This window comes from Pogoniulus pusillus, chromosome 22, assembly GCF_015220805.1.
Source record: "Pogoniulus pusillus isolate bPogPus1 chromosome 22, bPogPus1.pri, whole genome shotgun sequence".
NCBI lineage: Eukaryota > Metazoa > Chordata > Aves > Piciformes > Lybiidae > Pogoniulus > Pogoniulus pusillus.
This window is the reverse complement of record NC_087285.1, coordinates 19,122,343-19,150,224: the sequence shown is the minus strand read 5'-3', so window position 1 is coordinate 19,150,224 and position 27,882 is coordinate 19,122,343. Positions and strand designations below refer to the sequence as shown.

General features: G+C 54.4%; 1 protein-coding gene across 1 annotated transcript; it reads left to right on the top strand.

The window, feature by feature from the left end:
- Positions 1-5,693: 5,693 nt before the first annotated feature.
- On the top strand, positions 5,694-27,342 carry TCOF1 (treacle ribosome biogenesis factor 1). Its single transcript, XM_064162065.1, has 16 exons — positions 5,694-5,820; positions 6,211-6,266; positions 9,113-9,258; positions 9,959-10,065; positions 10,325-10,679; positions 11,485-11,579; positions 11,991-12,215; positions 12,828-13,085; positions 18,043-18,217; positions 18,381-18,535; positions 20,954-21,200; positions 21,451-21,536; positions 22,267-22,495; positions 23,522-24,082; positions 25,635-25,732; positions 26,255-27,342. Exons 1-16 carry the CDS (start codon positions 5,710-5,712, stop codon positions 26,285-26,287), a joined length of 2,937 nt encoding a protein of 978 aa, XP_064018135.1. The 5' UTR covers positions 5,694-5,709; the 3' UTR covers positions 26,288-27,342.
- The last annotated feature ends 540 nt before the right edge of the window (positions 27,343-27,882 follow it).

Sequence of the window (27,882 nt, the reverse complement as noted above, 5' to 3'; positions counted from 1 at the left end):
TCCACCACCTCCCTGGGCAGCCCATTCCAATGTCAATCACTCTCTCTGACAACAACTTCCTCCTAACATCCAGCCTAGACCTGCCCTGGCACAGCTTGAGACTGTGTCCCCTTGTTCTGTTGCTGGGTGCCTGGCAGCAGAGCCCAACCCCAGCTGGCTACAGCCTCCCTTCAGGTAGTTGCAGACAGCAATGAGCTCTGCCCTGAGCCTCCTCTTCTGCAGGCTGCACACCCCCAGCTCCCTCAGCCTCTCCTCACAGGGCTGTGCTCCAGGCCCCTCACCAGCTTTGGCGCCCTCCTGTGGACACCTTCCAGTACCTCAACATCTCTCTTGAATTGAGGAGCCCAGAAGGGCCAGGGGCTAAGCTGGAGGTGGCAAGGAGGGCTCTGCTGCAGAAGGTTCTTTCAATCCTGTTCCCCCACCTCGTGTGGAAACCCTAGAAACAATGCATTGGAGCTGAGTTTAGTTTCTAACCCCCATGTCCCCACGGGCAGTGCAGGCCAGATGTTTCAGAGCTGCCTGCTGAGTTTACCCCTGGTAAAGCACCGTGGGCTCCGTTTTGCCTCATCAAATGGGACTTGTTAATCATTTAACAGGACTTGAACACCCAGGTCCTGGAGGGCACCTGCCACCAGGCTAGCAGGGACACCGAGATGATCCAGAATTGCAAGCTGAAAGCTGCCCGAGCCAGGCCAAGCCTAAGTGGGGTCGGGTACATAAAACAATGCCATGATTCAGCTGAGATTGCCATAACCCATCTTGTTTCATCAGGATGCTGTGGCATTTAAAATGGCATTTCCTCCCATCTGCTGTGCATTAGCAGACAAAGAAAAAAGGAGGAGGGGGAGAGAGAACAGTGAAACAAAAGAGGGGAGGGAAAAAAATATCGGGATTCCTGAGTCAGTCTGTTCCCAAAGGAGCTCCATGTCCTTGCAGAGCCTGAGCCCAACCGTGGGGCAGAGGGCAGAGCCTGGCTATGGCAAATTCTGCCCCAGTGCTGCTCAGGATGTGTTCGGTTCCCCAGGAGAGTGCTGAGAGATACTGATACCAGAGGGGACTCAAAGCCTGCAGAGCAGCACCTGGCAAGCCTCCTTTCTGCACACTCAGACCTGCCAAACCAGGGCCACCACTCAACAAATGCCCCCAAGCCAACCACTGTAGTGGCTTGCTTTTTCCTTGGTCATTTCCTCTTCTTCATCTCTCCTCATGTTTCCCCTTCCACCCTCCCTCTCTCCCTTCCTCTTTTCCTTCCTCCCTTCCTTTCACACTCCATTCTTTTCTACCTCTATTCCTTCCTTCCTTCCTTCCTTCCTTCCTTCCTTCCTTCCTTCCTTCCTTCCTTCCTTCCTTCCTTCCTTCCTTCCTTCCTTCCTTCCTTCCTTCCTTCCTTTCCTTCCTTCCTTCCTTCCTTTTACCCTCCCTACCTCCTTCCCCCCCTCATCTTCCCTTGGAAATGAGAACCCCTTCCCTTCACTGCTCCACATCTCCTCTTTCTGTTTCTCCTCCCTGTACCTCAATACTTTTCTCTCCATCTATCTCCTGTACTCCCCTTGCCCTGACCCATCCCCGCCTGCTCCCTGCTCCACTCAGCTCAGGTGGCATCCCTGAGGAGCTTTCCAGGAGGCAGAGAGCTCAAAAGCCTCTTGGCAGGGCATTCAGAGCTCAGCTCAGCTTCTGAACTGGACCATGAAGATGATCTCCCTAAACACGGTTTGCACTTTCAGTCTATGGTCTCACTCATGAGACACACTGGAGTTACTAGCTGGGGGCAACAAGGGTCCTGTCCCTATCCACCCCTCCCACCCCTTGGCTGGGGTGGAAGGAGCCAAGTGCCTGCAGTTCACACTCTGGCTGGTACAGGTGGCCACGAAATGGGTCAGGTCAGGAGCTGCACCAGCTGAGGAACAGGCAGAATGCTTTTTTCTGTTGTCTCTGCTCCACCACCACAGTGCAAAGACCAACAGTCAGAGGCAGCAAATTCCTTGGGCAAACCACCCTGGGATCTTCCTGTATCTACACCCCACAGGTGCTGTGTACCACTCTGCCATCCCTATGGATCACAAAGTTCATCCTACAACCCCAAACAGGCACCAAACAAGAGGGTCAGACCACAACGGGAGGTGTGTCTCCTGCTGCCACACTGCACTACATGCCAGAAGCTTATAGGTGGACAAGACTCGATGATCCTAGAGGTCTTTTCCAACCTGGTTAATTCTGTGCTTGTGTGACACGTACATCAAAGTGAAGTGTGCAGGGCAGCAGAGCGTCCCTGCAAGCCCAAGGGTCCAGCAGATACGCCTTGAGTCTGTCAGCTCCCATCGGCCAGGATGGAGGCAGGACAGTGCTCTCCAACCTCAAGCACGCTCCCTGAACCCGGGCTTGGCCCAGACACAAGCAGTCATTCAGCACGGAATAGGTGTGGACAAGTCTAACCCCAAGCCACAAGCAAAGCAGATGTGAGAGCGGCGGCGAGCAAAGCTCTGGGCTCGGAGGGCTGCGGGCAGGGCCGGGGCTCTGCGGCTGTCAGCAGCGCAGGCTGAGCTGTCCACTCAATTACAGCTGCTCCATCCCGGCTGGATCTGAAACAGCTTCCTCCAATCTTTCCCTGACTCAGTATCTTGGCCAGGAGGTCACATACCCGAGAGGTTAGCTTTTGAAATCCACCAGGGACGTTTCACCTTCCTAAAATAACGAGAGTGGGCGAAACGCTGTTCAGCCTCCCTGCAGGGAACATGTACACAGACACACACACACAAACCCCTCCTTAACAAGTGCGTGCTGTTGGGTCTCATCTGGCTTCGGGCTGGGAGAGATTTTCCTAGCTATAATCACGCAGCTGTTTGCTGACTGAAAAGCTCTATTTATTCTTTGGCATGTTTGCTAACTGCCTCGGATGCCTCCACTACCTGTAATTGTGGTGCAGCACAGGCAGGATGGTGGGTTTTTTTTGACTCAGAAGTCTTCATTCAAGTGGGTTGTGTCATTCCCAGGCCCCGTGCTGTGGTGTGCTACAGGTATTCATGGTGCGAGGGAATGAAGCTTTGGACTCAAATGAACCTGAACTGTAGCAGATCTCTGAAGAGACACTTGGAGAGAGGGGGTGGGGGGGGAATTGAAGTAATTTTTTCAAACCACCTTGTCCCTGGGCACTCAGGACTTGAACATTCTCTGTTTCTCTTAAGAGCAGTCTCTACTGACTGTGTTTCTTCCCATCTATGTTCTTCCCTTCCATGTTTCATTGAAATTGGTCAAACTCGGAGAGGAGAAGAGAGGGGAGAGGAGGGGCGAGGAGGAGAGGAGGGGATGGGAAGGGAGGGGAAGGGAGGGAAGGGAAGAAGAGGGGAGGGGAAGGGAGGGAAAGGGAGAGGAGGGGAGTTCAGAAAGGAGAGGAAAGGAGAGGTTCGGAGAGGTTCGGAGAGGAGAGGAGAGGAGAGGAGAGGAGAGGAGAGGAGAGGAGAGGAAAGGAGAGGTTCAGAGAGGAGAGGAAAGGAGAGGAAATGAGAGGTTCAGAGAGGAAAGGAGAGGTTCAGAGAGGAGAGGAAAGGAGAGGAAATGAGAGGTTCAGAGAGGAGAGGTTTGGAGAGGAAAGAAGTTCGAAGAGGAGACTTTGGAGAGGTTCAGAGAGGAGAGGTTTGGAGAGAAGAGATTCAGAGAGGTTCAGAGAGGAGAGGGATCTTTTCTTCTCCAGGCTGAACAACCCCAACTCTCAGCCTTTCCTCACAGCAGAGGTGTTCCAACCCCCTGATCATTTCTGTGCCCAGCCCTCGCACCTCAGGTCGTCTCCAAGCAGCAGCAGCAGCCGTGCTGGGACAGGATCCCAGGCCAGCCACCCCGGTACGGCGTGTGCCGTGGACACGTTTACACCAAGCATCAATAATGGTTTGTGCAGGGGGGGGAGGTCAGTCCCAGAAAAGGCCTGGCCAGGTCTGCATTTCATTTATTGGAGCTGTAAAACTGCCACCTGGCCGCTGGCTTTACAGCTTTGGATGATGCTGGTGTCAAAGAGATTTGGTGCAAGAGCCAGCTGGAGCGGGGCCAGTTTTATATTTAATCCTGCCTCTAAACACAAATAAAGGTTCTGTATTTGGAGTGAGCGACAGGCACAGCATGGACATTACTAAACCTTCCAAAAATAGACCTCTGCCAAAACGAAGCAAGCCAGATTTTCCTGGAAAGTGTCAGCACAGGGCTGGGGAACAGAACCAGGGCAGACCCTCTCCTGCTTGGCCCCCTGCCAACAGCTGCTCTGTGTCAGGAGCTCCTTCTTCCCTCTCACTGTTTGCTTGTTTTAGGCCCAAAATATCTTCCTTATACCTAGACTAGATCCTCCCTCTCCTAGTTTAAACCCATCAGCCCTTATCCTGCCAGAGCAGGCCATGCTAAAATCCATCCCCAGCTTTCTTACAGGCCCCCTACTGAAAGCCTGCAGTGAAGTCTCCTCCGAGGCAGGCTGAACACCCCCCAGTCTCTCCTCCTGCCTTCACAGCAGAGGTGTTGCAGCTCTCAGATCATCTTCATGGCCTCCCCCAGCCCCACTCCAACTGGTCTATGTCTTTCCTCTGCTGAGGACCCAGCACCGCAGGTAGGGGTCTCAGTAGAGAGGAGCAAAGGGGCAGGATCCCCTCTCGACCTGCTGCTCAGGCTGCTGGGGGTGCAGCTTAGGGCACAGTGGACTCCTGGGCTGTAAGTGCACATTTTCAGCTCGTCTCCAGCTTTTCACCCACCAGCATCCCCAAGCCCTCCCCAGCAGGGCCACCCCAGCCTGAGCAGCCGGTGAAGGAATGGCTGAGGGGACTGGGCTTGCTCAGGCCGAGGGGTGGGGGTCGGTGTCTTCTCCCAGGCAGCCAGCAACAGAACAAGGGGACACCAGGGAGGTAGTGGAGTCGCCGTCCCTGGAGGTGTTGAAGCAAAGCCTGGCTGGGGCACTTAGTGCCATGGTCTGGTTGACTGGATAGAGCTGGGTGCTAGGTTGGGCTGGCTGAGCTTGGAGCTCTCTTCCGACCTGGCTGATGCTGTGCCTCTATGACACCAGTCCCGAGGACTCAGCTCCGCAGTGCTGCTGGAGCACACAGCCGGAAACGAGAGTGGATGTCCCTGCGGCAGTCTCGCTGCCGCCTGCTGCCGCCGGTCCGCCGACTGGCTCCCGCTGCCCAGCCCCGCTGCCACCGGTCCGCGGCCTGGCTCCCGCTGCCCAGCCCCGCTGCCACCGGTCCGCGGCCTGGCTCCCGCTGCCCAGCCCCGCTGCCGCCCGCTGCCGCCATCCGCGGCCTGGCTCCCGCTGCCCAGCCCCGCTGCCGCCCGCTGCCGCCATCCGCGGGCTGGCTCCCGCTGCCCAGCCCCGCTGCCGCCTGCTGCCACCGGTCCGCGGCCTGGCTCCCGCTGCCCAGCCCCGCTGCCGCCCGCTGCCGCCATCCGCGGGCTGGCTCCCGCTGCCCAGCCCCGCTGCCGCCCGCTGCCGCCGTTCGCGGGCTGGCTCCGGGTCCCGCTGCCGCCGTTCGCGGGCTGGCTCCGGGTCCCGCTGCCGCCGTTCGCGGGCTGGCTCCGGGTCCCGCTGCCGCCGTTCGCGGGCTGGCTCCGGGTCCCGCCGCCGCCAGCGCAGCCCCGGCCCTGCCCCGCGGCGCGCACCACAGTTCCCGGCGGGCCGTGCGGCGGAAGCGGACGTGAGGCGCGGCGCGCAGCACGCGGAGGTGCGCGGAGCGGGGCCGCGCCATGGCGGCGGACGGCCGCGGGGGCCGGGAGCTGCTCGCCCTCATCCACCAGCACCTGCTCCGCGGCGGCTTCGCCCGGGCGGCCCGAGAGCTGCAGGCGCAGACCGGGCAGGTAACGGGCAGCATGGCCCGGGCAGGGGGGAGGCAGCGAGGCCGCGGGAGGGGGGGCCGGGGGCCGGACGCGGAGTCTGGGCCCTCTGAGTCCCGCACCGGGCCCGCCTTGGCCTCACGGATCCGCGCCTGGTGCCCGCGGGCAGGCGCGGCCACGAGCCGGCTGGGAAGAAGGGCTGAAACCGGCATGCCACCGGCTAAAGCCGCCCCGCAGCGTGGTGCTCCCGCGGCGTGTGCTGCTGCGGGTGAGGTGCTGGCGGGCAGGGGGGGCCTGGGTGCGGCGGGGAGGGGACCGCGACCCCTTTTTCTTGGGAGCTGCCGGAGGGGTCTCTGTGATCTCTGCTTTTGGCAGGTGGTCGCAGCCTGACCTGTGTTCCCTCTGCTTTGACAGAAATTGCTCCCTTCCCTCTCGGCCTCTCTCGAGGACATCTTTACTCACTGGGAAAAGTAAGTGGAAGGAGGACGTGACCGTCCGGTAGATTCCCGGCGGTGTTAGCATCCCGGCGGCACGGCACGGGCGATTTTGCTTGCTGGGATTTCCCGTCGTCAGAGCGTTTCCGATGATAACTGGTGCTCGGCAGACTTTACTCCTTGCCCCTGGTTGCTGTTCCTTCCAGCTGTTCAAGAGTACTTTGGTTTAAAGTTTCCTGAGCTTGGAGCTAAGCTGTGACTTTGAGCAGCTAACGCTGCTCTTGCCGGTTGGGGTTTCAAATCTGGGGTGTTGAGGGGCTCAGAGTCAGGCTTTGCTGGCAGTGAGCTTCTCCCCACCTCCTGTTTCACTTTCCTTTTAAAGCCACGTGCTTCCCCAGAGTATTGACCCAGGCACAGAGGAGCTGAGTCGCTGCTGTAATGCCAAGGCTCTTCCAGGGGCCTAAACCTTGGCACAGATCATGTTTCTTCTGACTCGGAGGAAGTCTTGGATTCAGCCTGTTCTTTCAAGCCTCGACGTGTTCCCACGTGGCAGTTCCACTGAGTACCCCAGGTGGAGGTCTGCAGTGTGGAGCCTTCCCCCTGTGTGGGGTGTGGTGACCTCGGCAGCCACCCTCTGCACCACGCACTCTGGTTTGCTGCTGGAGCGCTGCGCTGCGGAGAGGCCTGGTGTTGGGTAGTCAATGCTGGGCTTCTCCACCTGTGCTGAGGAGTGCTGGAGTGGAGATGCTCCTCAGCGTGGCAGTGCCAGCAGCCTCGGAAAGGAGGCGTTTGCTTCAGAAATGTCTTCTGCTAGAGCCCCTCCTGCCTTGGTGCTGCTCTGGTTCTTGCTGTTGTGCGAAGAGCATTTTCTTTCTTCAGTGGCAGAGAGACTGGGTCTTGCTGAGGATGCAGCAGTGCAGAAGCAGGCTTGCACTTCTTCCCTCTAACCATTTATTGCTCTCTCGAGTATTGATGGTGACCTTTCCCTCTGCAGGTTGTCCCAGATGCTACAGCAAACCCTTCCAGACGCTAGCTTCTAGAGCTTGGCAGGCAACAGGGCACTCTCATACCCATTTAATTCCTTTTCCTCTGGTGTCACACTCGTGTTGTGGTCCCACCTCACCAGTATGCCTTTTATTCTTGGTGCCCCTGATTTGGGATCCCAGTGAGCAGTAATTTAGATTGTCCTGCCTGGCTGAAGTGCTGTCCCTGGGTGAGCTGTGGTTCTTGCATCTGGTCACTTCACTGCCTGTCAGCCTGAAAATGTCTGTCTCTTGACTGCACTGTGGCTGTTGCTCATCAAACTGAGGCCATCCTTGGTGCTCTCCTTCAGAAACTCTTACAAGGTGAACCTAGCAGTTAAGATTTCCAGTTAATTATCCATATCCTCTCTCCAGGGCTATATTTAACCTCTGGTAGGGATGGAAGTGTGCCTGGAGGCAGGGGGAAGCTCAGCCAGCTCAGCCTCAGGAGCGGGCAGAGCCCTTCAATGCCGGCAGGTGTGGGCACCACCCAGGCAGTAACTCTGAGCCCCTGGTCACTCCTGACAGATTCTTTCAGCGATCTCTGTTGTGCTGTCAGCTGCTGCTGAATCAGGAAGGCGTTGGAGTGTCACTGCTGCCTGTGTGACTTGCCCTTTTATTTCCCTGAAGGAATTCTTACAGTAGTTAACAGCACTTGGTAACAGCAGATGTGCCTTCTGCTTAGCCTTCCCTTAGGGCTGCACTTCCACTCACAAGAAGCATGCTTTCTGCTGGTCAAATCATTAAACCTCGTTTCTGATTTAAGTGAACAAATGCAAGAAGCTGAACTGTCAGAAAAACAAGGATTTCTTTTTCTTTTGCTCTGACAATTGTGGGTGTCTCAGGGCTTTTACCAACTTAGCACTGCATTTGTGAATCACACAGGCATGTGCCCAGCCACTGTTAGCATCGTAAGAAAGCAAATCCATTGCCTGTGTTTTCATTTCAAAGTTAAAGATAACTTTCAGCCACCTCATCTCTTCTGTTACAAATAGGATTCAGAGCCTGGAGACATTTTTCTCCAGCTTCGTGTTTTAACTCTGCTAAAGAGCAGTGTTTAATGCTCATCTGATTTGTGGCTTCTTCCTCCTCTTCATTAAACACATCTGTAAAGTCCAGCCCCTTCCTTTCCTAAACCTCTCTTCGCCCTGCTTTCTCTATCCTTTTGGCCTCTAAGCCCACACTCAAGTGGCTTTAGCAGCCTTTAGACTCATTTTTCCTGGCCCTTGTGGAATAACAAAACCTGTCAGGATCACTGACCTAACCCTGAGACTGCATTTATTGTCTGCCTGTCTGTGTGTAGCTGTCCTCTCGAGCAAGTCTGTTCTGTAGGATGTCTTTGCCCTATTGTGAGTGTCAGCCTGGTTGTGTTATGTGTTTATTTCTCTGCTAAAGTGAGAAAGAGCCTGCCTAGGACACAAAAACTGTTTGGTATCTTCTCTGAGTATTGCAGGGATATGTTTTTTGCCTTGAGGGTGGTGGAACACAGGAACAGGTTGCCCAGGGAGGTAGCTGAAGCCTCATCCCTGGAGATATTCAAGATGAGGCTCCACAGGGCTCTGGGCAGCCTGATCTAGCTGTGGATATCCCTGCTGCCTGCAGAGGGGGTTAGACTGGCTGACCTTTGGAGGTCCCTTCCAACCCAGACCATTCTACGTTGCTCTGTGCAATTGCATGAGGGACTGGACATACCCCTTGCAGGTCAGAGAAATATTTCTCCCACCTCCTTAGGAGCTGTAGAGGAATGACTGTGCCTGAAGGCTGGAGCTTGACCTGAGAGCAGATGGCTAATTCCTGTACAAGTTATTTAATATCTACTGTGTTTCCCCCCCCATTTTGATGCAAATTCTGTTCCCTCAGAACGCCCTCAAATACCAGGAGAAGAAAGGTGAGTGAGGAGGAGGAGGCAACCATCCCAGAAAAGATCAGAGTTCCTGATCCCGTGAGCAGCTCTGAGAGCTCTGAGAAGGAAGATGATGAGAAAGAGAAGGCGAAAGCTGCCAAGGGTAGGAGCCTTTCATCTCCCTGGTGTTGACAGAGTAGGACTGGAGGTTGTGTAGGAACAGCCCAACTTGTTTGGCTAGAGAAGCTGCCTGTACAATGCTGGCTATTCCCTTGTGCTCTTACAAAAAATAGGACAACTAATTTAGCACCCTCTTCTCATGTGGAGCTTCAGAGGAGCACAGATGTCTGCTAGAGCTAGAAAAAGCCTGTTATGATTCACTGGGAAGGGATGGGTGCTGTCACTTGGATGAAGACTTGGGAACCCAGCACTGCCCACTCTTGAGCAGCTTCTAGTTGGTCACAGGTGTCTGTTGGACCAGCAAGGACAGGTCTGGTTCATGTATGAAGGAAGGACTTGGTAGTTGGTCTGGAGAGCCAGTGGCCTCTGTCCAAGGCAGGGGTAGATCCCTGGTGCAGCCCATGTGGGAGGCATTGGCTTGCACAGTCTAACAAAAAATTGTGTGTCTGATGAATTTGGGCTCGGTCTCACCTGCTTTAGACCTTGGAAACATGCAGATCTTGGCAGGTTCCTTGTCTTGGTGGTAGGGAGAAGGATAGAGTGGAGGAGCAGAGCACTGGCTTGTGGCAAGGACAGCAGTGGTGCTGTTGGAGCAGGTGTGGGAATGTGCCTTGCCTGCTGTGGCCTTGCTGCAGACCAGAGGCCGTGTGCTGACATGATTTCTCCATGGTTCTCCTGTGTAGCCACCAGCCTGCCCCTGGCCACAAACTCAGGAGTGAACGCAGCAAGCAGTGAAGATGAGGACTCCTCATCCGAGGAGGAGACAGCTGCCGGGAAAGGGGCAGTAACGGTAAGGTGATTCCTCCTTTGGCTTTGAAGGCTGACAGTCCTTGGAGGCCAGGACTGTCCCAGGCTCCTTGGCATGGGTAGCATTGTGGGCATTGACCCTCTCATGCTGGCATAAGCTTTCCCTTTGATATCTGTCCCCCAGGTGCTTCCCTAAAGAGGTGTATGGCTTGCCCAGCTGCCAGATAGCCGTTTCAGATACACTGTGTTGAATTTAGCCCCTCATCTCTCTATAAGCTTCTAATTTCTTTTGTTTCCTGTAGGTGACGCCAGCTGTGGTGAGTGGCAAGGCTGCCAACTCCCTGCATTCTCCTAGCAAAGCTGCTGCCCCAGCAGGCAGAGCGGTAGGGCCCTCTGCTGCAAACAGAACTGTGCTCTTGCAGAAGCAGCAGCCCAATGCATCAGCTGCATCTGTAGCTCCAGCCGAGGCTGGGCAGAAGCTGCCTGGTCCTGGGAAGTCCAACCATGCCACAATAGCTACAGCCAAAGTAGATCAAAGCAAAGCACCAGTAACTACCAAAGCATCAGGAAGCTCCAGCAGTAGCAGCAGCTCCTCTTCGTCAGAGAGTGAGGAGGAAAAAGAGACTCCAACGGCAAAAGCCCCAGCCCCCAAAGTGGGTAAGGAGCTTGTGGGGTGTGATGAATGCATGTGTACCCCAGCTTTGCTGCAGATCAGGTCTGAGCCGTGCCTTCAGCGTGTTCCTGTCGGCTCCCTTGCTGGAGAGCTCAGAGCCACGCTTGTTCCTTGGGGAGGCTGTGAGAACACTGTGAAGCAGCCAGCTCCGGAGCTCTGTGGGATGAATCCAGTCTGCTTGCTCCCGTTTCCAGCAGCAGATTCTGTGCTGAGATGTGTGTCTGGCAGCACCCAGCACTCCAGGGTTGGAGATCACAGCGTAGCTGATCTGGAGGAGATGCAGCACTGATACTGCAGATGCTTTCAGCCCTTTGGAAAGGCACTGCAGCATCTTCTCTTTATTCCCAATTGCAGAGTGATTTGGTTTGGATTTTTAAGTCTGTAGGGAAATCTTGTACTGCTTTGAAGTGTGTGTGTTGGAAGGGGTGAGAGGGTGAGGAATAAATCATAGAAGCTCTCCTGGCTCATTTCCAGAGGAGGTCCAGCCAGGCTGCATTCCCCTGCAGAGAGGTGTGTGAGGCAGTTCCCGTGAGGGGCAGAGAGTTGCCAGAAAGGATTTCTAATATCTGCCTCTTCTCATGAGAGTGCTGTCTGTAGGCCAAAGTTTGTCTGCACAAGTTATTCCCAGCAGGCTTCTGATGCTTTCAGCAGGACTAGGTCCTCTTTCTGTAAATCCCTGTAGCCATCTCTGCAGCTTGTTTTGTTTTCTTGACTTCAAAAGCTGCATTAGCATCATGTTCTGGGAGCCCAGAGCAGGCAGCAGCTGTGACGTCTCCTCTCGTGTTTCAGAGCTGAAGCAAGCAGCTGGGACTGCAAAGAGCAGCAGTGAGGAATCAAGTGATGAAACGTCCTCTGAAGAGGAGCTTGCAGCTCCATTAGTCCAGGTAAAGTCCTTGTCTCTAGGAAATCCCTTCCTTTGAAAGAGGAGAAATGCTCCAGTGCTGTGTTCTGATACCACCTTCTTGGGTGCATGAGATCCCTGAACTCAGAGAAACACTCTGCATGCCCTTGCTGCATCAAAAATTCCATCCCAATTCTTCCTACTACCTGAAGTTTAAGGAGATCCTTTGATCTATAGGAAGTAACTGGTGTGCAGCTCCAGGGGCTGTAGTCAGGCAGTCCACAGAGAAAGTGGACTTCAGATGCTACATAGCCCATGGGCCAGAACAAGCCTGTCCTGGCCACAGCTGGCAAGGTAGCTTTTTTTAGAATAGATTCGGTGCAGTCACAGCCCTCAGCTGGTTTCTGAGATGTTGCCTGATTCTCCTATTCCCTTTTGTTTCCCCTGTCCCCAGGCAAAACCAGCTGTGAAAACAGCACAGGTTAATGCATCACCTGTGAAAAGTGACCCTGCAGCTGCAGGACCCCTCAAGAAGAATGCAGTGAGACAAACAGTGCTGGCACCAAACCAAGCCAAACCCACACCCACCACGGTTCCTGGGCCTGCAAAGCCTGATGACACCTCAGAGAGCAGCGACTCATCTGACAGTGAAGATGAGGCACCTCCATCCTTACCCCAAGTACGTCTGTCCAAGACTCCATCTCTCCTTGCAAACCTCTCCAGGGCCCAAAATTGCAGTGGAGAGGGAATTTTGTGCGTGCATGGAGTGTAGAGCAAAGCCATGCTGGGATAGGGGAGGAAAGAGGCATTGGGAGTGTTTTTAAGGCACCTCAGTGTCTTTGCTCTGAGCTTCAATCAAACCATGCTGGTTTTCTTGTAAAAATAATACCCATCAGTACTTCTAAGTCCAAAAAAAAACCCAAACCCAGCAGTTCTTTTCCCACCTGAAGAGGCAAATAGTTGTGGCTGACTTTGCCTCTCAGCTCTAATTTGCAATCAGTAGTGTCTAATTTGTCAAACCAGTGCAGTTTGGCTTCCCTGCTGTGGAGAGTGCAGAGTGCTGCGAGGTACCTCGCAGGAGAGTACTGGTGGTGTCAGCAGGCTGATGAAGGACATCTGGTCTTGCTCTCTCACCTTGGGAGACCAGCCCCACAGCTAAATGAAAGGGTTCCTTGTGTCCTGCCAGCTGCTGATCTTCTTTCAGTGTTTGCCTTTCCCAGGAGACTCTGGAATCTCTTTACAGCACTGCTGTAGGATTTGCCTTGTTTCATGCTGTTCTTGTCTCACCCAGATAAAGCCCTCCCAGGCCATCCCCTCCCCGGTGAAACCTGCACCAGCAGCAGCGCTCTCCAGTAAAGCAGCCCCAGCTAAAACACTTCCACCCTCCGAAGGGAAGCCAGCACCAAAAGCAGCAGTGCCAAAGCAGGCCAAGACCACAATGGGAAGGGCTGCTGGTGCCACAAAGGCTGCTGAAAGTACGAAGCCAGCAGAGAGCTCCAGCTCCTCGAGCAGCGAAGAGGAGAATCCCCCTGTGCCCATCAGCCAGAAGGTAGGAGATGCCTCACTCAACTCAGTGCCGAGGGCTGGGTTAAGCAGGATGATTGCTCAGCCCTTCGGTGCTACTGCTTATCTCCTTGAAACACTAGCAGCCTGTAGTGTCTCGTAGCTTGGTCCCTCAGGGAGATCAATCTCTCCTTGGAAAGAAGTGCAGCCTAACTCTTCTCACCCACCCAAACCAGATGAGGTGGGGAGGAAGCTATTTGATACCAGCTCCTTCACTCCGCTTGTGTCTTGCCCCTCTGATGTGGGCTTTGTGTGCAGGATCACAGATAGCTTAGTCTTGGTCTGCTGTCTACAACTACCTGAAGGGAGGCTGTAGCCAGGTGGGGTTGGTCTCTTCTGCCAGGCAACCAGCAACAGAACAAGGGGACACAGTCTCAAGTTGTGCCAGGGCAAGTCTAGGCTGGATGTTGTTAGGAAGTTGTTGTCAGAGAGAGTGATTGGCATTGGAATGGGCTGCCCAGGGAGGTGGTGGAGTCGCCGTCCCTGGAGGTGTTGAAGCAAAGCCTGGCTGAGGCACTTAGTACCATGGTGTAGTTGATTGTCTAGGAGTGGTTGCTAGGTTGGCCTGGATGATCTTGGAGGTCTCTTCCAACCTGGTTGATTCTTGGCTTTCCTCTCTTGAAGATTTGTGTAGACCTCTTTTGAGAGAAGGACAATGAACTCACACTGGACTCATATTTAGGTGGCTGATATTGCAGGGAAGCAAATCCCTTCTTAAGAGTGTCCCAGACACCCTCTGCATTGATTCTGAGCTACAGGTCCCTTTGGAAGGAGCCCTGAAAGCAGCATTTTGGAGATGGCAACTATTTTCTGCAAGGGAGGAAGGGAAGCTGGGGGTAGAGACTCACGTGTCCTTGCAAGGAGACTTTGTCAACACGTCCTTTCTCTATTGACAGGCAGAAGCTAGAGAGACTCTGCATTTTTGTCTTTATAGCCTTGGTCTGCTAAGGTGGGTGGAGGGGGACGCATCTCCAACAGTTGTCTCTGTGCTGCTCTCTTCCTGCGTGATTATATGTGGAGATTCAGCTCTTCTGAGAGCTGTGCCATGGGGTCCCACTCTAAAAGCATCGAGACTGTTCTAGCCGAGTTGGAGGTGAAGGACATGCTGGGCTGAGTTTGTTTCCTGCCAGTGTTCATCGGCAGCTGGCAGCAACAGGTCTCCAGCTATTTAACTACTTCAGCATCCTCCCTGTTGCAAGCTAGCAGTTACCCCTCAGCAGCCACAGTCAGCAAGGAAGAGCTTGTCAGCCAGGGAGCTCTATTTTTGCCAGACAGGCTGTTTCTTCCCCTGTTAGTAGCCTACAGGCAGAGACCACGAGCAAAGTCTGAAGATAAACCATGAGGCTTAGCTGTGTCCACAGTCCTGTCCTCCCAGTCAAACTCTTCTTAGCTCATCCTCACCATCTGCTGCTTGGGCATATGCTAACCACTGACTTACTGTATCCTGCAACTTCCTCTGGCTTCTGTGCAAGATCCAAACAGATAAGAGAGCGTTGGAAGCTGCTTCATCTTTCCCTGTGGGGGTGGATCAGCACAATTAAAATGAACATCATGCCTAAATTGAACTGCTTAATTGGTATGTTTACCCCTGAAGACTTGGGAATATTTAGTCAAAGAAGCTGACAAGGTGTTTGCATGGTTTTGGTGAGAAGGATGGTGATCAGGGTCAGCCTGACTTGACCTTAAAGATGCTGCGAGCTGCTTTTCTTCTGGAAGTGCTAATTCTGTTCTGTTTCCTCTTTCCCTGGACATTTTTGGGATAAAGATGGCACTTGTGCCCACTATGGACAGCCTTTGGCTTCTCCTTCCCAGGACTAGGTGTTAAATGTATGTGTCTGGTGGGAGCCTGCATCTTCCTTGGGCATACCAGGAGCAGCCATGCAGGCTGAACTGTCAGAAGTTGTGCCTACAAGTTCTCGTCTTGGACAGCAGTTCCTGTGGGGAAAGGCCACGTCTCCCAAAAGAGGGAGGGTCTCTTTCCCTGCCTGCTTCCCTGCTGTGTCATGATGCAGCTGAGAGACTGATCTCAGCCCTGGTACATTGGCAGTGCCACCACCGAGCAGAGGCAGCCATGGAGTATGCTGGGCAATGGTTCCAACGTGCTGGGCACACGTGGCTCAGCTTCCCCTCCTGTCGTGCAGCGCTGCATGATGCCAAGGGACCCAGCAAGGTGGCAGATGGATGGCAGGAGCTGAGTCACCACTTTGCTGAGCTGCAGGCAGCTCCTGCCTCGGGGGCTGGAGAGGAGCAGGAAAAATTATTTCCCTCCTCTCGTGAGTTACTTTAGTACCTGCTACTCTTCAGGTTGGCAGGAGCTCTCTGCCTTGCCTGCCCTGCTTCCTGAATGTCACTCAGCTATGCTGCTGGCCCTTGCATTGCCCTGCTCCCTGGCTGTCACTTGGCTGTGCTGCTGGCCCTTGCATTGCTCTGCTCCCTGGCTGTCACTTGGCCATACTGCTGGCCCTTGCATTGCCCTGCTCCCTGGCTGTCACTTGGCCGTGCTGCTGGCCCTTGCATTGCCCTGCTCCCTGGCTGTCACTTGGCCGTGCTGCTGGCCCTTGCATTGCCCTGCTCCCTGGCTGTCACTTGGCCGTGCTGCTGGCCCTTGCATTGCCCTGCTCCCTGGCTGTCACTTGGCCGTGCTGCTGGCCCTTGCATTGCCCTGCTCCCTGGCTGTCACTTGGCCGTGCTGCTGGCCCTTGCATTGCCCTGCTCCCTGGCTGTCACTTGACCGTGCTGCTGGCCCTTGCATTGCCCTGCTCCCTGGCTGTCACTTGGCCGTGCTGCTGGCCCTTGCATTGCCCTGCTCCCTGGCTGTCACTTGGCCGTGCTGCTGGCCCTTGCATTGCCCTGCTCCCTGGCTGTCACTTGGCCGTGCTGCTGGCCCTTGCATTGCCCTGCTCCCTGGCTGTCACTTGGCTGTGCTGCTGGCCCTTGCATTGCTCTGCTCCCTGGCTGTCACTTGGCCGTGCTGCTGGCCCTTGCATTGCCCTGCTCCCTGGCTGTCACTTGGCCGTGCTGCTGCCCCTTGCTTTGCCCCCACTTAGCCATGCTGCTGGCCCTTGCATTGCCCTGCTCCCTGGCTATCCCTCAGCCATGCTGCTGGCCTGATCCCACCTGGGGCCATGCTGCAAGAGGCAATGTCTGTCAGCCATATGGCAGTTGCTGAGGTGAGGTGGATGGAAGGACCTTGGCCTCCTCCCAGGAAGATTTGAAGAGTCCTGATGCTGTGTTTTGCTTATGGTGGTTTCTTCATGGAAGCTGTTAGGTTCTTTGTGTCAGGATGCTTCTTTATGGCAGCTCTTTGTCATCTTGCAAAGTTAGGAAATGAAGTACCTTTGTACCATGCATCTGAGCAAGGGAAGAAGCCAGTCCCATTGCTGTGAAAGTCTTAAAAGTGAGTGAGTGGAGTCTGATCTTGGTGGGCTCCTCCCTTGCACAGCTGTGCTTGGGGCCAGAGTGAGAGGAGCTAGCACGTTCCAGTAGAGAATGTGTGAGTTCCTGTGTCTACTTCCAGTAGTTCTTTCTGTTCAGCACTGCAAATCTGGCCTCTCTCCTGGAGATTGTGACTCACTGGTATCAGAACAAAACAGAGAAGTGAGGTTTGCAGTCCCCCCCTCCTTGAGAGCTTGTGGAGGTTTCTGTTTCTCTAAGCAGAGTCAAAATGTGCTTGGCTTGTTCAGAGAGCTGCTCTGTAATGGGGTAAACATGCAGATGCTGTTGTCTGTTTAGTGTTTGGCTTCGAGATGACAAACACTGCCCCAGTGGCAGCCCTCGGTGGGGCTGTGCCAGGAAGCACAGTAAGATCCCTCCTCCCGAGAGGCTGTGCTCTCAGCTGCTGCCCAGGAGCAGCCCCTGGGTCACCTGGCACTGATGAAGTTCTCCTGCTCGTCTGGCATGGGCTGAAGAGGGTATCACCAAGTTAACAGCAGGGCAGGGTTGGCAGAAGAGGGCTGGCAGGGGCTGTGCAGCCACACAAGAGTCCCTCTCACCTTCCTGTGGGAGGAGACAGAGCTCTGCAGTCAGCTGCCATCCCGTGCGGGCTGGATGGGGTCTGCCTGCCCTGGCAGGCATGGTGTACTCTGGCAGAGCAGCCCGGAGATGAGCCATGAGTGGAGTAAACTGAGTGGGTGCAGAGCCTGGAGAACGTCTGCGGGTGGTGGAGTTAGCAGATCCCTGGGCAGGCTCTCCCTCTGCTGCCATTAGCCTTCAGCAGCCTGCAGGAGGGCTGTCTGCAGCCCTCGGGCCTGGCAGGAGGGAGAGCCTCTCACCTGGCAGCTGTGCATCTGCTGCTGTCATACCTGTGGCTTCCCAGTGCTGACAGTAGCTGCCCGGGGCCTGTCCTGAGACATCAGAGCATCGGTGGGTGCTGTAAAAAGGCAGCCAAGTGAGCAGCAGGGGTTTTGTTACCTAGAGATTCCTAAATTCTTAGAGCTGTTTGTGGGTCAGTTTCCACAGTGGGTCCTGCTCTGGCTCTACCTACTCTCTGTGTTCCCCAGTGCTTGTGAGCAGAGAGCAGAGCTTTTCTGCAGCTCTAGGATGCAGCTACTCTGATACTGTCTGACTCTTGCAGGTGTTTTGGCACAAAGCTTCCCAGCTGGGAGGAGGTCACACTTTAGTGAGAGGCTTCCTCGACAAGGGGGTCTGGGAGCTGCAGTGTTTCTCCTGCTCAGCCAGTGTCTTGGCCTCAGTAAGGAGCTGCTGCTGAGTGCTGTTAGCCCTGTGTGCTCAGGCTTCCTGCCAAAGGCACATAGCTAAATGCAGTGGTTTGTGCTCAGCAGCTCCATCCAGGCAGCAACTGAAGCCCCTTCCAAGGATGGAGTGTTGGTAACAGCTGTGTTAGGGGAAAACAAAACCCAGCCTGAGCTGAAACTGCACTTCAACTCCTAAACAACACCTGTACTGATACCACCTTCCTGGGCCTGTGTTTCTTTCTTATTAAGAGATTAACAGAACAGCCTGGGCCTCTTTCCAGCCCGAGCCAGGCTGCTAAAACTGGGCCACCTGAAAAAGCAGTGGGAAGCACCTTGAAAACCCAGGCCTCAGAAAGTGAGAGCAGTGACTCTTCTGACAGTGAGGAGGAAACTTTGGTGGCACAAACACAGCCTCCACAACCTGGTAAGTCTTCTGGCAATGCCCACATCCCTCACCTGCAGTCTCATGGGTTTGCTTCTCTCCCCTGCACACAGAGCAGTTCAAGCCTGTAGTAACAGCTCCTGCTCTGGACAGCCGAGGAGAGCAACTTTCTCATGGTGCAAAATCTCTGATGCTTTTCCTGCAGTAAAAGCCAATTCTGTGCCCCAGCCAGCAAATGTGAAGAAGGCTCTGGCTCCAACACCAGCTCCAACACCAGCTCCAGCCCCTCCAGCTGTGGCCAGCAGTGATGATTCCAGTGAGGAGTCAGATTCAGAGGAGGAAATAGTTCCCCCTTCTCAGGTAAGGATCTGCCGACCTGCTGGCTGTGATCCTGTTCATCCTGCGTGCTCAGGAGGTCTCAAGGCTTGCAAGGTGGTAGTTGGGCAGGTGAAGGGTGCAGGGAGAAGCCCTTCCCTTGGCTGGATCAGGTTTTCGTGGCAGAGCCCCTGGCTCTTTCTGAGCCCAGCTCTTGTGCACGTCTCAGCTACAGCAAGCTTGCAGCATGAGAGAGCTGTGGAAGGTGTGAATGTTTTGGTAGATGCATGAACCCAGAGCTCCTCTGGGTCTCTGCCCTTTTTGCCCTGCTCCGGGGAGTTAGACTAGCAAAGCAGCCAGGTCCTTGCAGGCAGGGTCTTTCCCTCAGCTGAGCGACTCCAAGACAGTCCTCCTTAGTTCTTCCCAAAACCCTTGGGCATGGAATGCAGCTGGAGCAATCTGGACTCACCCTCTCAAGCCTTGGAAGGCTGAAAGGCTCTGCCCTTAAGGGTAGCACAGTGGTCCTGCTGTTTTTCAGCTGGAAGAGCCAAACTCCTGTGCAAGGAAAGTGACCTTACCTCTCTGACCTGAGGCTCTTCATGTCACAGCTCTTCATGTCTCCATGCCAGTTCCATGGGCCTGTGGCTGAGCTCCCTAGGACCTGAGCTGTCCTGGCATGAAGCTGCCTTGAACATCTTTGCATGTCTGTTGCAGTTTGAGCCTGAAAAAGAAATGAAGCATTGACCAAGGAACATGGCTACTGTTCCACTCCTACATGGTGGGGGCTTGGCTGGTGCTCCTAGCCTGGGGCTTCTTGTCCCACACACGTCCCCTGCCTGGCCAGCACCTTTGCTGGCAGGTTCTGTGCACTCAAGGAAACCCTTGCCTGTGTTGGCCTGGTGCTGTGGGCAGTGTGAGGGCTGTCTCCCTGCAGCTGTGGGCAGGCAGGCAGCCCCTTGTAGCCCTTGTTGGAGCGTGTTTATAGCCCCAGGGCTGTAAAACAACCCAGCTGCTGTAACCTGAGCTGCGTGCAAGGCGGCCGAGAGCTCACGTTGGATCGGCAGCTCTCTGCACGATGGAGCTTTGCCTTCCTTTCTGAAGGCCAGATGTTGTGCAAGGGAAATGTCAGCTCACAAAGGCCCAGCTTGTCAGGAGAACTGGAGAGGGGAGGCTGCTCACGTAGTCTTGTTTGTAACACAAACCAGGAGGCTGAGCACTCCTTCATCGCCTCTGCTCCCTCTTCTGCTGGCATTTGTGTTCAGGACCTGATGTCAGTGTCAAGCTCTTCTATTTTTAACCTCTCTTACCTTTAGTTTCAAATGTGAACCAACAGAATTGCTTCTTGTAAATTTGCTTCCAAGTCTGTGGCTTGCTTGTGGGCCCAAAGGCAGATTTGCCCTCTGGTTGCCTTTCCCTTTCTCTCTGTCACCAGTTAACCCTCCAGGTGTGATTGTTTTGGGGTGTAGGAGACATCCTGGAAGCCAAGAGCCAGCTTTGCAAAGTAGGGTAATCAGCTGTAGCCTTGCCAGTGCTGCCATGGATAAGGATCTCACAGCCTGCAGGCACATCACATCTTGCCTGCCTGCCCTCAGGATGGGTGCCTTTGGGGCTTTAGACACTCCCATGGTGCTGGCCCTCACTTCTTTGCTCACTCTTTGCCAAAGGCTCTGCCCAGAGCCTCACAGGAGATACATCTGGCCTGTAAAGGTGAAAAAAGGTAATAAATAGGAGGCTTGGTGCTGTGCTGCAAAGGATGAAAGGGCTCAGGAGTTAGTGGTGGCTTGATTTGTGCTCCTGTTTTTTTTTTCCTTCCAAGTTGTGTTCTGTCCTGATTTTCTTTCTCATCTCTGTTAGAGTCAGTCCCAGCAGAACGTCAAAACAAACAAGGTTTTGAGCACAGTGGCTGCCAAGGATAATGCCACACTGCCCCTAGGGAAGGGGCCAAAAGCTCCTGCTGTGCCCACAGTCAGCAGAGGCTCTGAGAGCTCGAGCAGCAATGCCTTGGAGCAGCATGTGCTGGCCAAAGAGGTAATGATGGTTGAGGCTGAAGTGAGGAACTTTCCCCCCTGGGGAGAGTCTGCTTGAGGCTGGGGCTGTGTCCCCAGCTGAGGGACTGTGTTCATTGAGGGGGACTGTTCTATTTTACTGTGCTTTTGGCTTTTTCCCACTGTTAAGCAACCATGAGGCAGAGTTGCCCTGGTGCTTTTGTTGTCCCTGCCTCCCAGCTGGCTGAGTAATTTCTCCCTCCTTTTATGAAAGCAATGCCCTGTGCAGTCAGGACTTTGCTGCTTTCTCTGTGGGCTGGGGCAGATGGGCTCTATGTACCCTGCTTGAGAGGATTTAGGGCTACCTTTGAGACAGCTGAAGGAGGCTGAGGTGCTCCAAGCCCATCTGCTCTGGGCTGCTGTTTATAGTTCATGGGCACGGCCAGTTACTGCAGGTGCTTTTGTCTTTCTCTCCTAGGCCTCCACTGCTCCTTGTCTAAAGCAAACGGTTCCTGTGGGAAAAGCTTCTCCAGCCAGCACTGCCACCCCGCAGGCTGCTTCACTCCTGGGAGCTGCCACTGCCAAGTCAAGGAAGCCAGGCCTGCAGCCAGTGCAGGCTGCCCAGCTGAGCCAGGCCGTGCCACTCACCCAGGCAGCAGGCACCTCAGACAGCAGCAGTTCCTCAGACAGCGATGAGGAGACACCCAAACAGCCTCCCAAACCTGGTCAGTGTCCTAGGAGATATTCTCAATCCTGCTGGCCAGGCCACGGTGGGGACAGTGTTTTGTTACCCCGTGGGAGGTGCCACCTTCACATAGTGGTTGAAGTGGGGGCCCCTCCTCTTCAGCTTGGCACAGCACTCCCCCTTCTTTGGAGGCAAAGGCTTTTTGGTGGCAGTAACTTGTGCGGGGACTGTGAGCTCAGCTGCAGGCAGCAGCGGTGGCTTTAATGGGATGAACTCTGCTCCTCCAGCAGGCACACCGCAGAAACCAGGAGGGATCCAGCCAGCCCAGAGCACCTCCTCAGAGTCCAGTGAAGATGAGGAGCAGGCAGCATCACAGGTAATGTTCCTGAGCAGGGCTGAGATCTCCTGGGATCTTGCAGCTGGCTCCTCATTAGGACAGAGAGAGGACTGAGAATTCTCAGACACAGTGAACAGGATGCTGAAGGGTTCTGGCAGCACAGGAGTTGGGGTTCTCCGGTGCAGTGCTGTGAGCAGGGCCTTTTGATGGGGACAGGGAGGGGACTCTGAATCTGGAATTCTTTCCTAGGCAACCTGACCTTGGGTCAAAGGCTCTCAGTGCCTTCCCCAGAGGAAGGGGTGAGAGGAGGTGGTGCCCAGCAAGGGTTAAACCAGGGAAATAGTTGTGCAGTACCAACAGCAGCAGGATTTTGTTTCCCCCCTTTTATTTGTAACTTAACCCGTGTCCAAGCCATTAAATTCCCTTTGTCAGTAACGTGCAGGGCGTGCAGCACATCTGCAATGCATTAGCTGTTCGTGGGTGCCTGCTAATGGCCAGGAGCCTCCCCCAAGCCTGCTTTACTGGGCGAGAACAAAGAGGAGAGAACCTCTTGCCATCATCTCTTGTTGCTGTCAGCTCAGCCCGTGGCTGTCAGTGCTGCCCCAGTCGCCCGGCAGCTCTGGCCTCGCTGTGCGGATCACTGCGTGGGTGGCCAAAGGTGGGCTCTGAACTCAGAGTATGGGGGCAAGAGCAGCACAGACAGATCTGCATGTCTGGTGTGTGGGAGGCTGCCCTGCTGTGACTCCTCACTGTGTCTGTGCCGTTTCAGTCCCTCCTCACAGGCTATGTGGGCCTCTGCAAGCCTCCAGCAGCACCCCAGGCACCAAAGACGGTTCCCCCCAAGCCGGCAGGCAAAGTGAGGCAAGGGAAAGCATCAGGCACTGCTGCCAACTCCCTCACCAAACCCTCCCTGAAGGCAGCCCCAGCCGACAGCTCCAGCAGTGACAGCAGCGACTCCGATGTGGATGTCGACCAGGTGGCTGCAAACCACAAAGCAGGTGGGTCTGCTTTGGCAAAGTGGAGAAGCTGCTTGGCCCAGGGGCTGAGCGGTGCTGGCACGGGAGGGTGGCACCGGCTGGGTCCCCGTTCCCGATGTGCCTCCGCTGCGTAGCCCTGCGGCGCGGCGCGCTGCTGCCGCCTGCTGGCTTCCTCTGGCCATGACCTGGCTCCTCCAGCGCCCTTCTTGTGCTGCCTGGCTTGTGAGCTTCTGTGCCTCTTCCGAGTTCTGCTTTAACTGCAGTAATTAACGCAGCTAATGGGAGCAGGAAGGGCTCTGCCTGAAGCTGGTGCACGCTGTGCTGTGGTAGCAATGGCTTCTACAGAAGGTTTAAGCTCTAGCTGTAGAATGTCTGCCACACAGTTGTTGGTATTCCAGCCTTCACTTGGTCTTTTCTGGGCTCTCTAAGTGTGTGTGGAGGGGAGATGAGGGGAAGCAAGTGGGGAGACTTGTGGAGAAAGAAATTTCCTCCCATTTGCTTCTCACCCTGGTTTGTTGGTGAATTGTAAAACTTGGAACTGGAAGCTGCTTCTGCTCTGGTGTGACTCTGGCGTCTTCAGATGAGTCGTGGTGTGCTCTGGAGATTCAGATGGGTCTTCTGGCCTCTTGGGCACATCATTGAGTTGTGCATCATGAAACTGAAGAGGTCAGAAACATATATAGGCTCAGGAAGGCTGAGAGGCTGAGGGATAGGCTCAGGAAGGCCCAGGTGCTGAGGGATAGGCTATCCATGATGGTGTGGGTGTTTCTTGGGGAGTCCCTGAGTTGCTGGGTGATGTCCTGGGGAAGAACTACTCTAGCTACTCTCGCCCTGCTTGTGTTCCATTTCACTCTAGCCAAACAGCAAAGCTGTTGTGACTGAGGCATCTTTGTCTGCTCTGCTGTAGCTGGCTGGCCAGCAGGTGTTCCTTCTAGGGGAAGAACTGGATGCCTCCTCTCCAAATAGGTTTTTCCATCTTCCAGTAACTGTGGTTTATGTAATGCATGCTCCCTGAGTTGTCTTCTCTCTCTTGTCCTGTTTGTGCAGAAAACAACCCTTCTCTAGGGCAAGAAACCACAGGAACCTCCAAAAAAGGGAAAGTGGCAGGAAAAACAGAGCCAGGTCCTACCAGCCTCAAACCTTCCCAACTCAAGAAAGCTCTGGCTGTGAAAGAGAATGATGTTGGGGCAAAGGGGGTGCAAGTGACCCCAGCATCACACACACCACTGCCCATCCCACGGACAGAGTCCTACTCTGGGACTGAAACTGAGCTCAGCACTGCTGCCAAAGTTCCTGCAGTGCAAACACTGGAAGGGTTGGAAGGGAAGAAGAAGAAGAAAAAGGAGAAAAAAGAAAAGAAGGAAAAGAAGAAACCTCCCTCCACAGCAGACAAGGCTGTGAAAACGTCTAAGAGCAAAGACAAAGAGAACAAGAAGCAGAAGACATCTCGGAAGAGGAAGCTGGCAGGGGAGGATGGGGCTGCAGTGCAGCCCAAGGAGAAGAAGCGGAAAGGACAAGCTGATGAAGTACCAAAAAAGAAAAAGAAGAAAGCAGCTGGTAACCTGGAGAAGCTGCCAGACAGCAAGGAAAAGAAAAAAGCAGCTAAAAGTAAGTGTGGCTGATCTGGGGCTGCGTTTGCAGCGGGCTCCTGCAGCTGGTGCACAGGCAGCCTCTGCTGTGGGGACTTGTAAGGAGTACCCACGTCCCTGGTAGCTTCTTGCTTGGCTGTTTCCTTCTTGGCCCACCCAGAGCCTCTATCAGTTTTTTAACAGCCTCACTTGAGTGTCTTCTGCAGTCTCAGTGCCAGGCCCTGTTGCAAGCTGGGCTTTCTAGCCCCTCTGTCCTGCATTAATGCATTGCTCCTTGCTGCTTGCAGAGCAAGCTGGTGTCTCCCTCTGCATCTTCTGTGGCATAATGTGCCTCTCCAGAGCTTTGTCCTTTCCTGGCCTTTTTCCTGGCTGGAAGCAGCTGTCTAGCTGAGGGCTGGCAAAGGGTTGAGGTGAGTTTGCATGGAACCTCCTGAGGCCTCTTTGCTCCCTTGGCTTGGTCTGCCTGCCTGTGCTGGGTTTGGCAGAGCTCTCGCTAGTTGTGAGCCGTAAGGCTGTGGGCTGCCCGCAGCAGAGCAGTGCAAAGCAGCTCTGCCAACCCAGCCAGCTTCCCTGGCTCCTCTGTGGCAAACACAACCCATGCTGGCAGAGAGCTGAGGTGAAATGTGGCTGAGGATGGCAGGCAGAAGGTCCCTGACGTGCTGTGGGCATGGCAGAGGAAGCCCAGCATCCACATATGCACACCTTCGAGTTAGAGCATCCTGAGCATTGCCTCTTGCTGCCAGCCTCTCTGAACGAGGTCAGCCTTGAAATCTGTGCTGTCATCTGCTCTGGCAGCCACTGCCATCCCCGTGGGGCAGCGGTGCCCTGGCCTGACCCTGTCTGTGCTGCAGTATACTGAGCAGCTCATTCCAATGGTGCAACCCAGGGTTGTTACTGCTGCTTTCAAACCTCTGGAGAAAGAGGAGGATGGTAGCAGCCTCCTGCTTCTTACCCCTGCCCCTTGTATCTGCCTGCCTCTGCAATGCTTTGTTGGCTGCCCTCGTGCCGAGGCAGCTTTTGCTCTCTGCAGTGCAAGCTGCACTTGCAGACTGGAGCTGTTCTGTGCTTTCTTGCTTTGCAAAAGAAGAAGGGAGTTGGAATGTCTGGGCCAGATCTGCTGGGGGTTCTGTTCTGCAGAGATGCAGCCCTTCATTTTGGAGGAGACAGGCTTGTCTGCCAGCCCTTGTGTGGGCTGCTGCACAGGGATGATGCTGAGCTGAGCCTTGTGTCCATCCTGCGTTGGTAGCTCCCCTTGCTCTGTTTTCTGGCATGTGCCTGGCTGCTTCAGTGCTGAAGCAGTTCCTCAGTGGGTGGGCAGCAGGATGTGGAAAGAAGGGGATCCTGTGTAATTCTGCCCACATGTGTGATGGGATCAAACCACTCTTGCACAGAGGTACTGGAGAAGCAGCCCTGGGTGCAGCTGTCTTATATTAGGGCTCTCTCTCTCTTGCTGATCTGGAAAGCCTGCTCAGCTTTGGATGTGGTGAAAAGCTTACTGGAGATGCCTCTGCCCCTCAACACTCCCATCTCAGAATCCCTCTCTTAGTTGACTTTCCTTTTCCCTCTCCCAGAAAAAAAGGCTGAAAAGGAAAAGAAGAAGAGCAAAAAGATGTCTTCAGAAAGGGAGCCTGCAGCTGATGGCTCTGCTGATGTTCCCAAGAAGAAGAAGGTATGTGGGATCCCTTGGGATGGGGCACCATGGGGAGGGCTGTTCTGAGCTCTGGTTGTGGTACTCATCCCTGCAGCATGCCAGACTGGAGAGGAACTGGCCTTGCTGGCACTACAGAGGAGGCTGTGGTTAGTTGTGGCTGGTTTTGAGACGCCCCTGACCATTGCTTGGTTGGGGTTGGGCTGACTTGAGGATGACTTTGTTCCTTTATCGCTCTCTGGAGAGATCCTTTTCCCTACAAGGGTCAAACCCAAGGTCTCTTGTGGCAGCAGAGAACTTGTCTGAGGAGCAAATACTCTCTTCTTCAGCTGTGTCTTCAAGTTGTTTTCACCAGAAACAAGCTCCTGAGGGTTTGGTAGGCTGCTGCATCCCATCCCATGCGCCAGAATGGGGGACAGAGGGAAGGCTACAGGGACATGAACATCCTATAGAGATGACAGCCAAGAAACTTGTGGCTTTAGTGGGTCCCTCGTGTTTGTGGGGCAGATGATACTGATTTATTTTTCACCCTTTTGTTTTCAGAAGAAGAAAACAGCTGAGCCTGAAGGATTGTGAGAAGGTACATGGCCTGTGGGGACTGTCAGTTGGTACCTCTGAGCGGCGGTAACCTTGGCCAAATTCCATCCTCCTGGGTCCACCTCGGGAAGACAGTGAACCTTCTGAGTGCCCACTGAGTCAGCCTGGCCTTAGTTTAGAGGTCCAGGGAGTGGAGTGGTGTAAGGACAGTCATGCAGCAGTGTCTTGGCTCCTCTGGATGTGTTTGACCTCAACTCTTTAGCTGCTGAGAACTGGATGTCCAGCCTGGATGTTGCTGTCCTCTTGTCATCAGCAGAGATAAGCGGCCTCTGGCAGTGTCTCTCTGTCCCTGCTGACCACAGGGAGCTTGGTGTGGATTAGGTGGTGATGTTGTAGTCACCTGGAAGTGGACCAGATGCTCCTGCCCTGGCTCTGCTGGGCTGTAAGGCTGTTCTCCTCCTCCCCACCCCTAACTCTTTTAACTCCTCTCCCCAAAGGTACCGCGTCCCTGTGATTAAGGATTTATGGGTGAAGATCAAACAGAAGAGAGGAAAGGAAAGCTTGGCAGGAGGATTTCAACTCTCAGTTTTGTTTTTAATTCATAGTTCTAACTGTGACTTTCAGAGCAGAGCAGTGTAACTTCCTGCCTCCTCCTGCCCTGCTGTGGTCCAGAGACGGTTTCTTTGTTGCCCCTCCTGACAGCTCGCTTGTTGCACAAGTACTCAGCTGAACTGAAGGAGGCAGGCTGACCAGAGAATAGCCAGCTTGTATAAACTACTTTCCTCCTAGTCAACACCCACCCATCTCTTTTCTCCTCACAGAGCTATATTTTTCAGAGATACATTGACCTTTCCTGTTGTATTTTCCTCCCCCCTCCTGTGATTCGTGGTGTCAGTCTTTTTTGCTACTACAGAAGAGAGCTCTCTGGGTTTCCTTTTTATTCTAACACTGATAGCAGTGATTTTTTCATGTTCCTGGAGTTGCACTGAACAGCTGTGTCCAGTAGCTGTTCCCAGCCAGGGTGGCATCATGTCTTGTGGGTTTGGGTTTTTTTTTATGAAATACAGAATAAATAAAGGAAGGGTTAAATTGGCCTTCAGCTGCTTCCAAGGGAAGGGAGGTGACCCAGGGCAGGGAGGCAGAGCAGACCTCAGCCATCTCAGGAAAGTGTTGCAGGTGGGAGAGCAGTGTCCAGCCTCTACCTACCTTCACAGGCACTGCTTCAAGCCCTGGAGAAGAATGAACTGCTTCTGTCTGCTCCCTGAGGACAAGCAGATGCTGCTGCTTTGAACTGCATGTTTCAGTGGGAGGTTGTGTTTTCTTCTCCTTACTGCAGTGTTGTGTAGGGGCAGGTGCTGAGAGCAGATCTGTGCATTGTAGAATCAGCCAGGTTGGAAGAGACCTTCAAGCTCAGCCAGTCCAACCTAGCACCCAGCCCTGTCCAGTCAACCAGACCATGGCACTAAGTGCCTCAGCCAGGCTTGGCTTCAACACCTCCAGGGATGGAAACTCCACCACCTCCCTGGGCAGCCCATTCCAATGCCAATCACTCTCTCTGTGAAGAACTTCCTCCTAACATCCAGCCTAGACCTCCCCAGGCACAACTTGAGACTGTGTCCCCTTGTTCTGTTGCT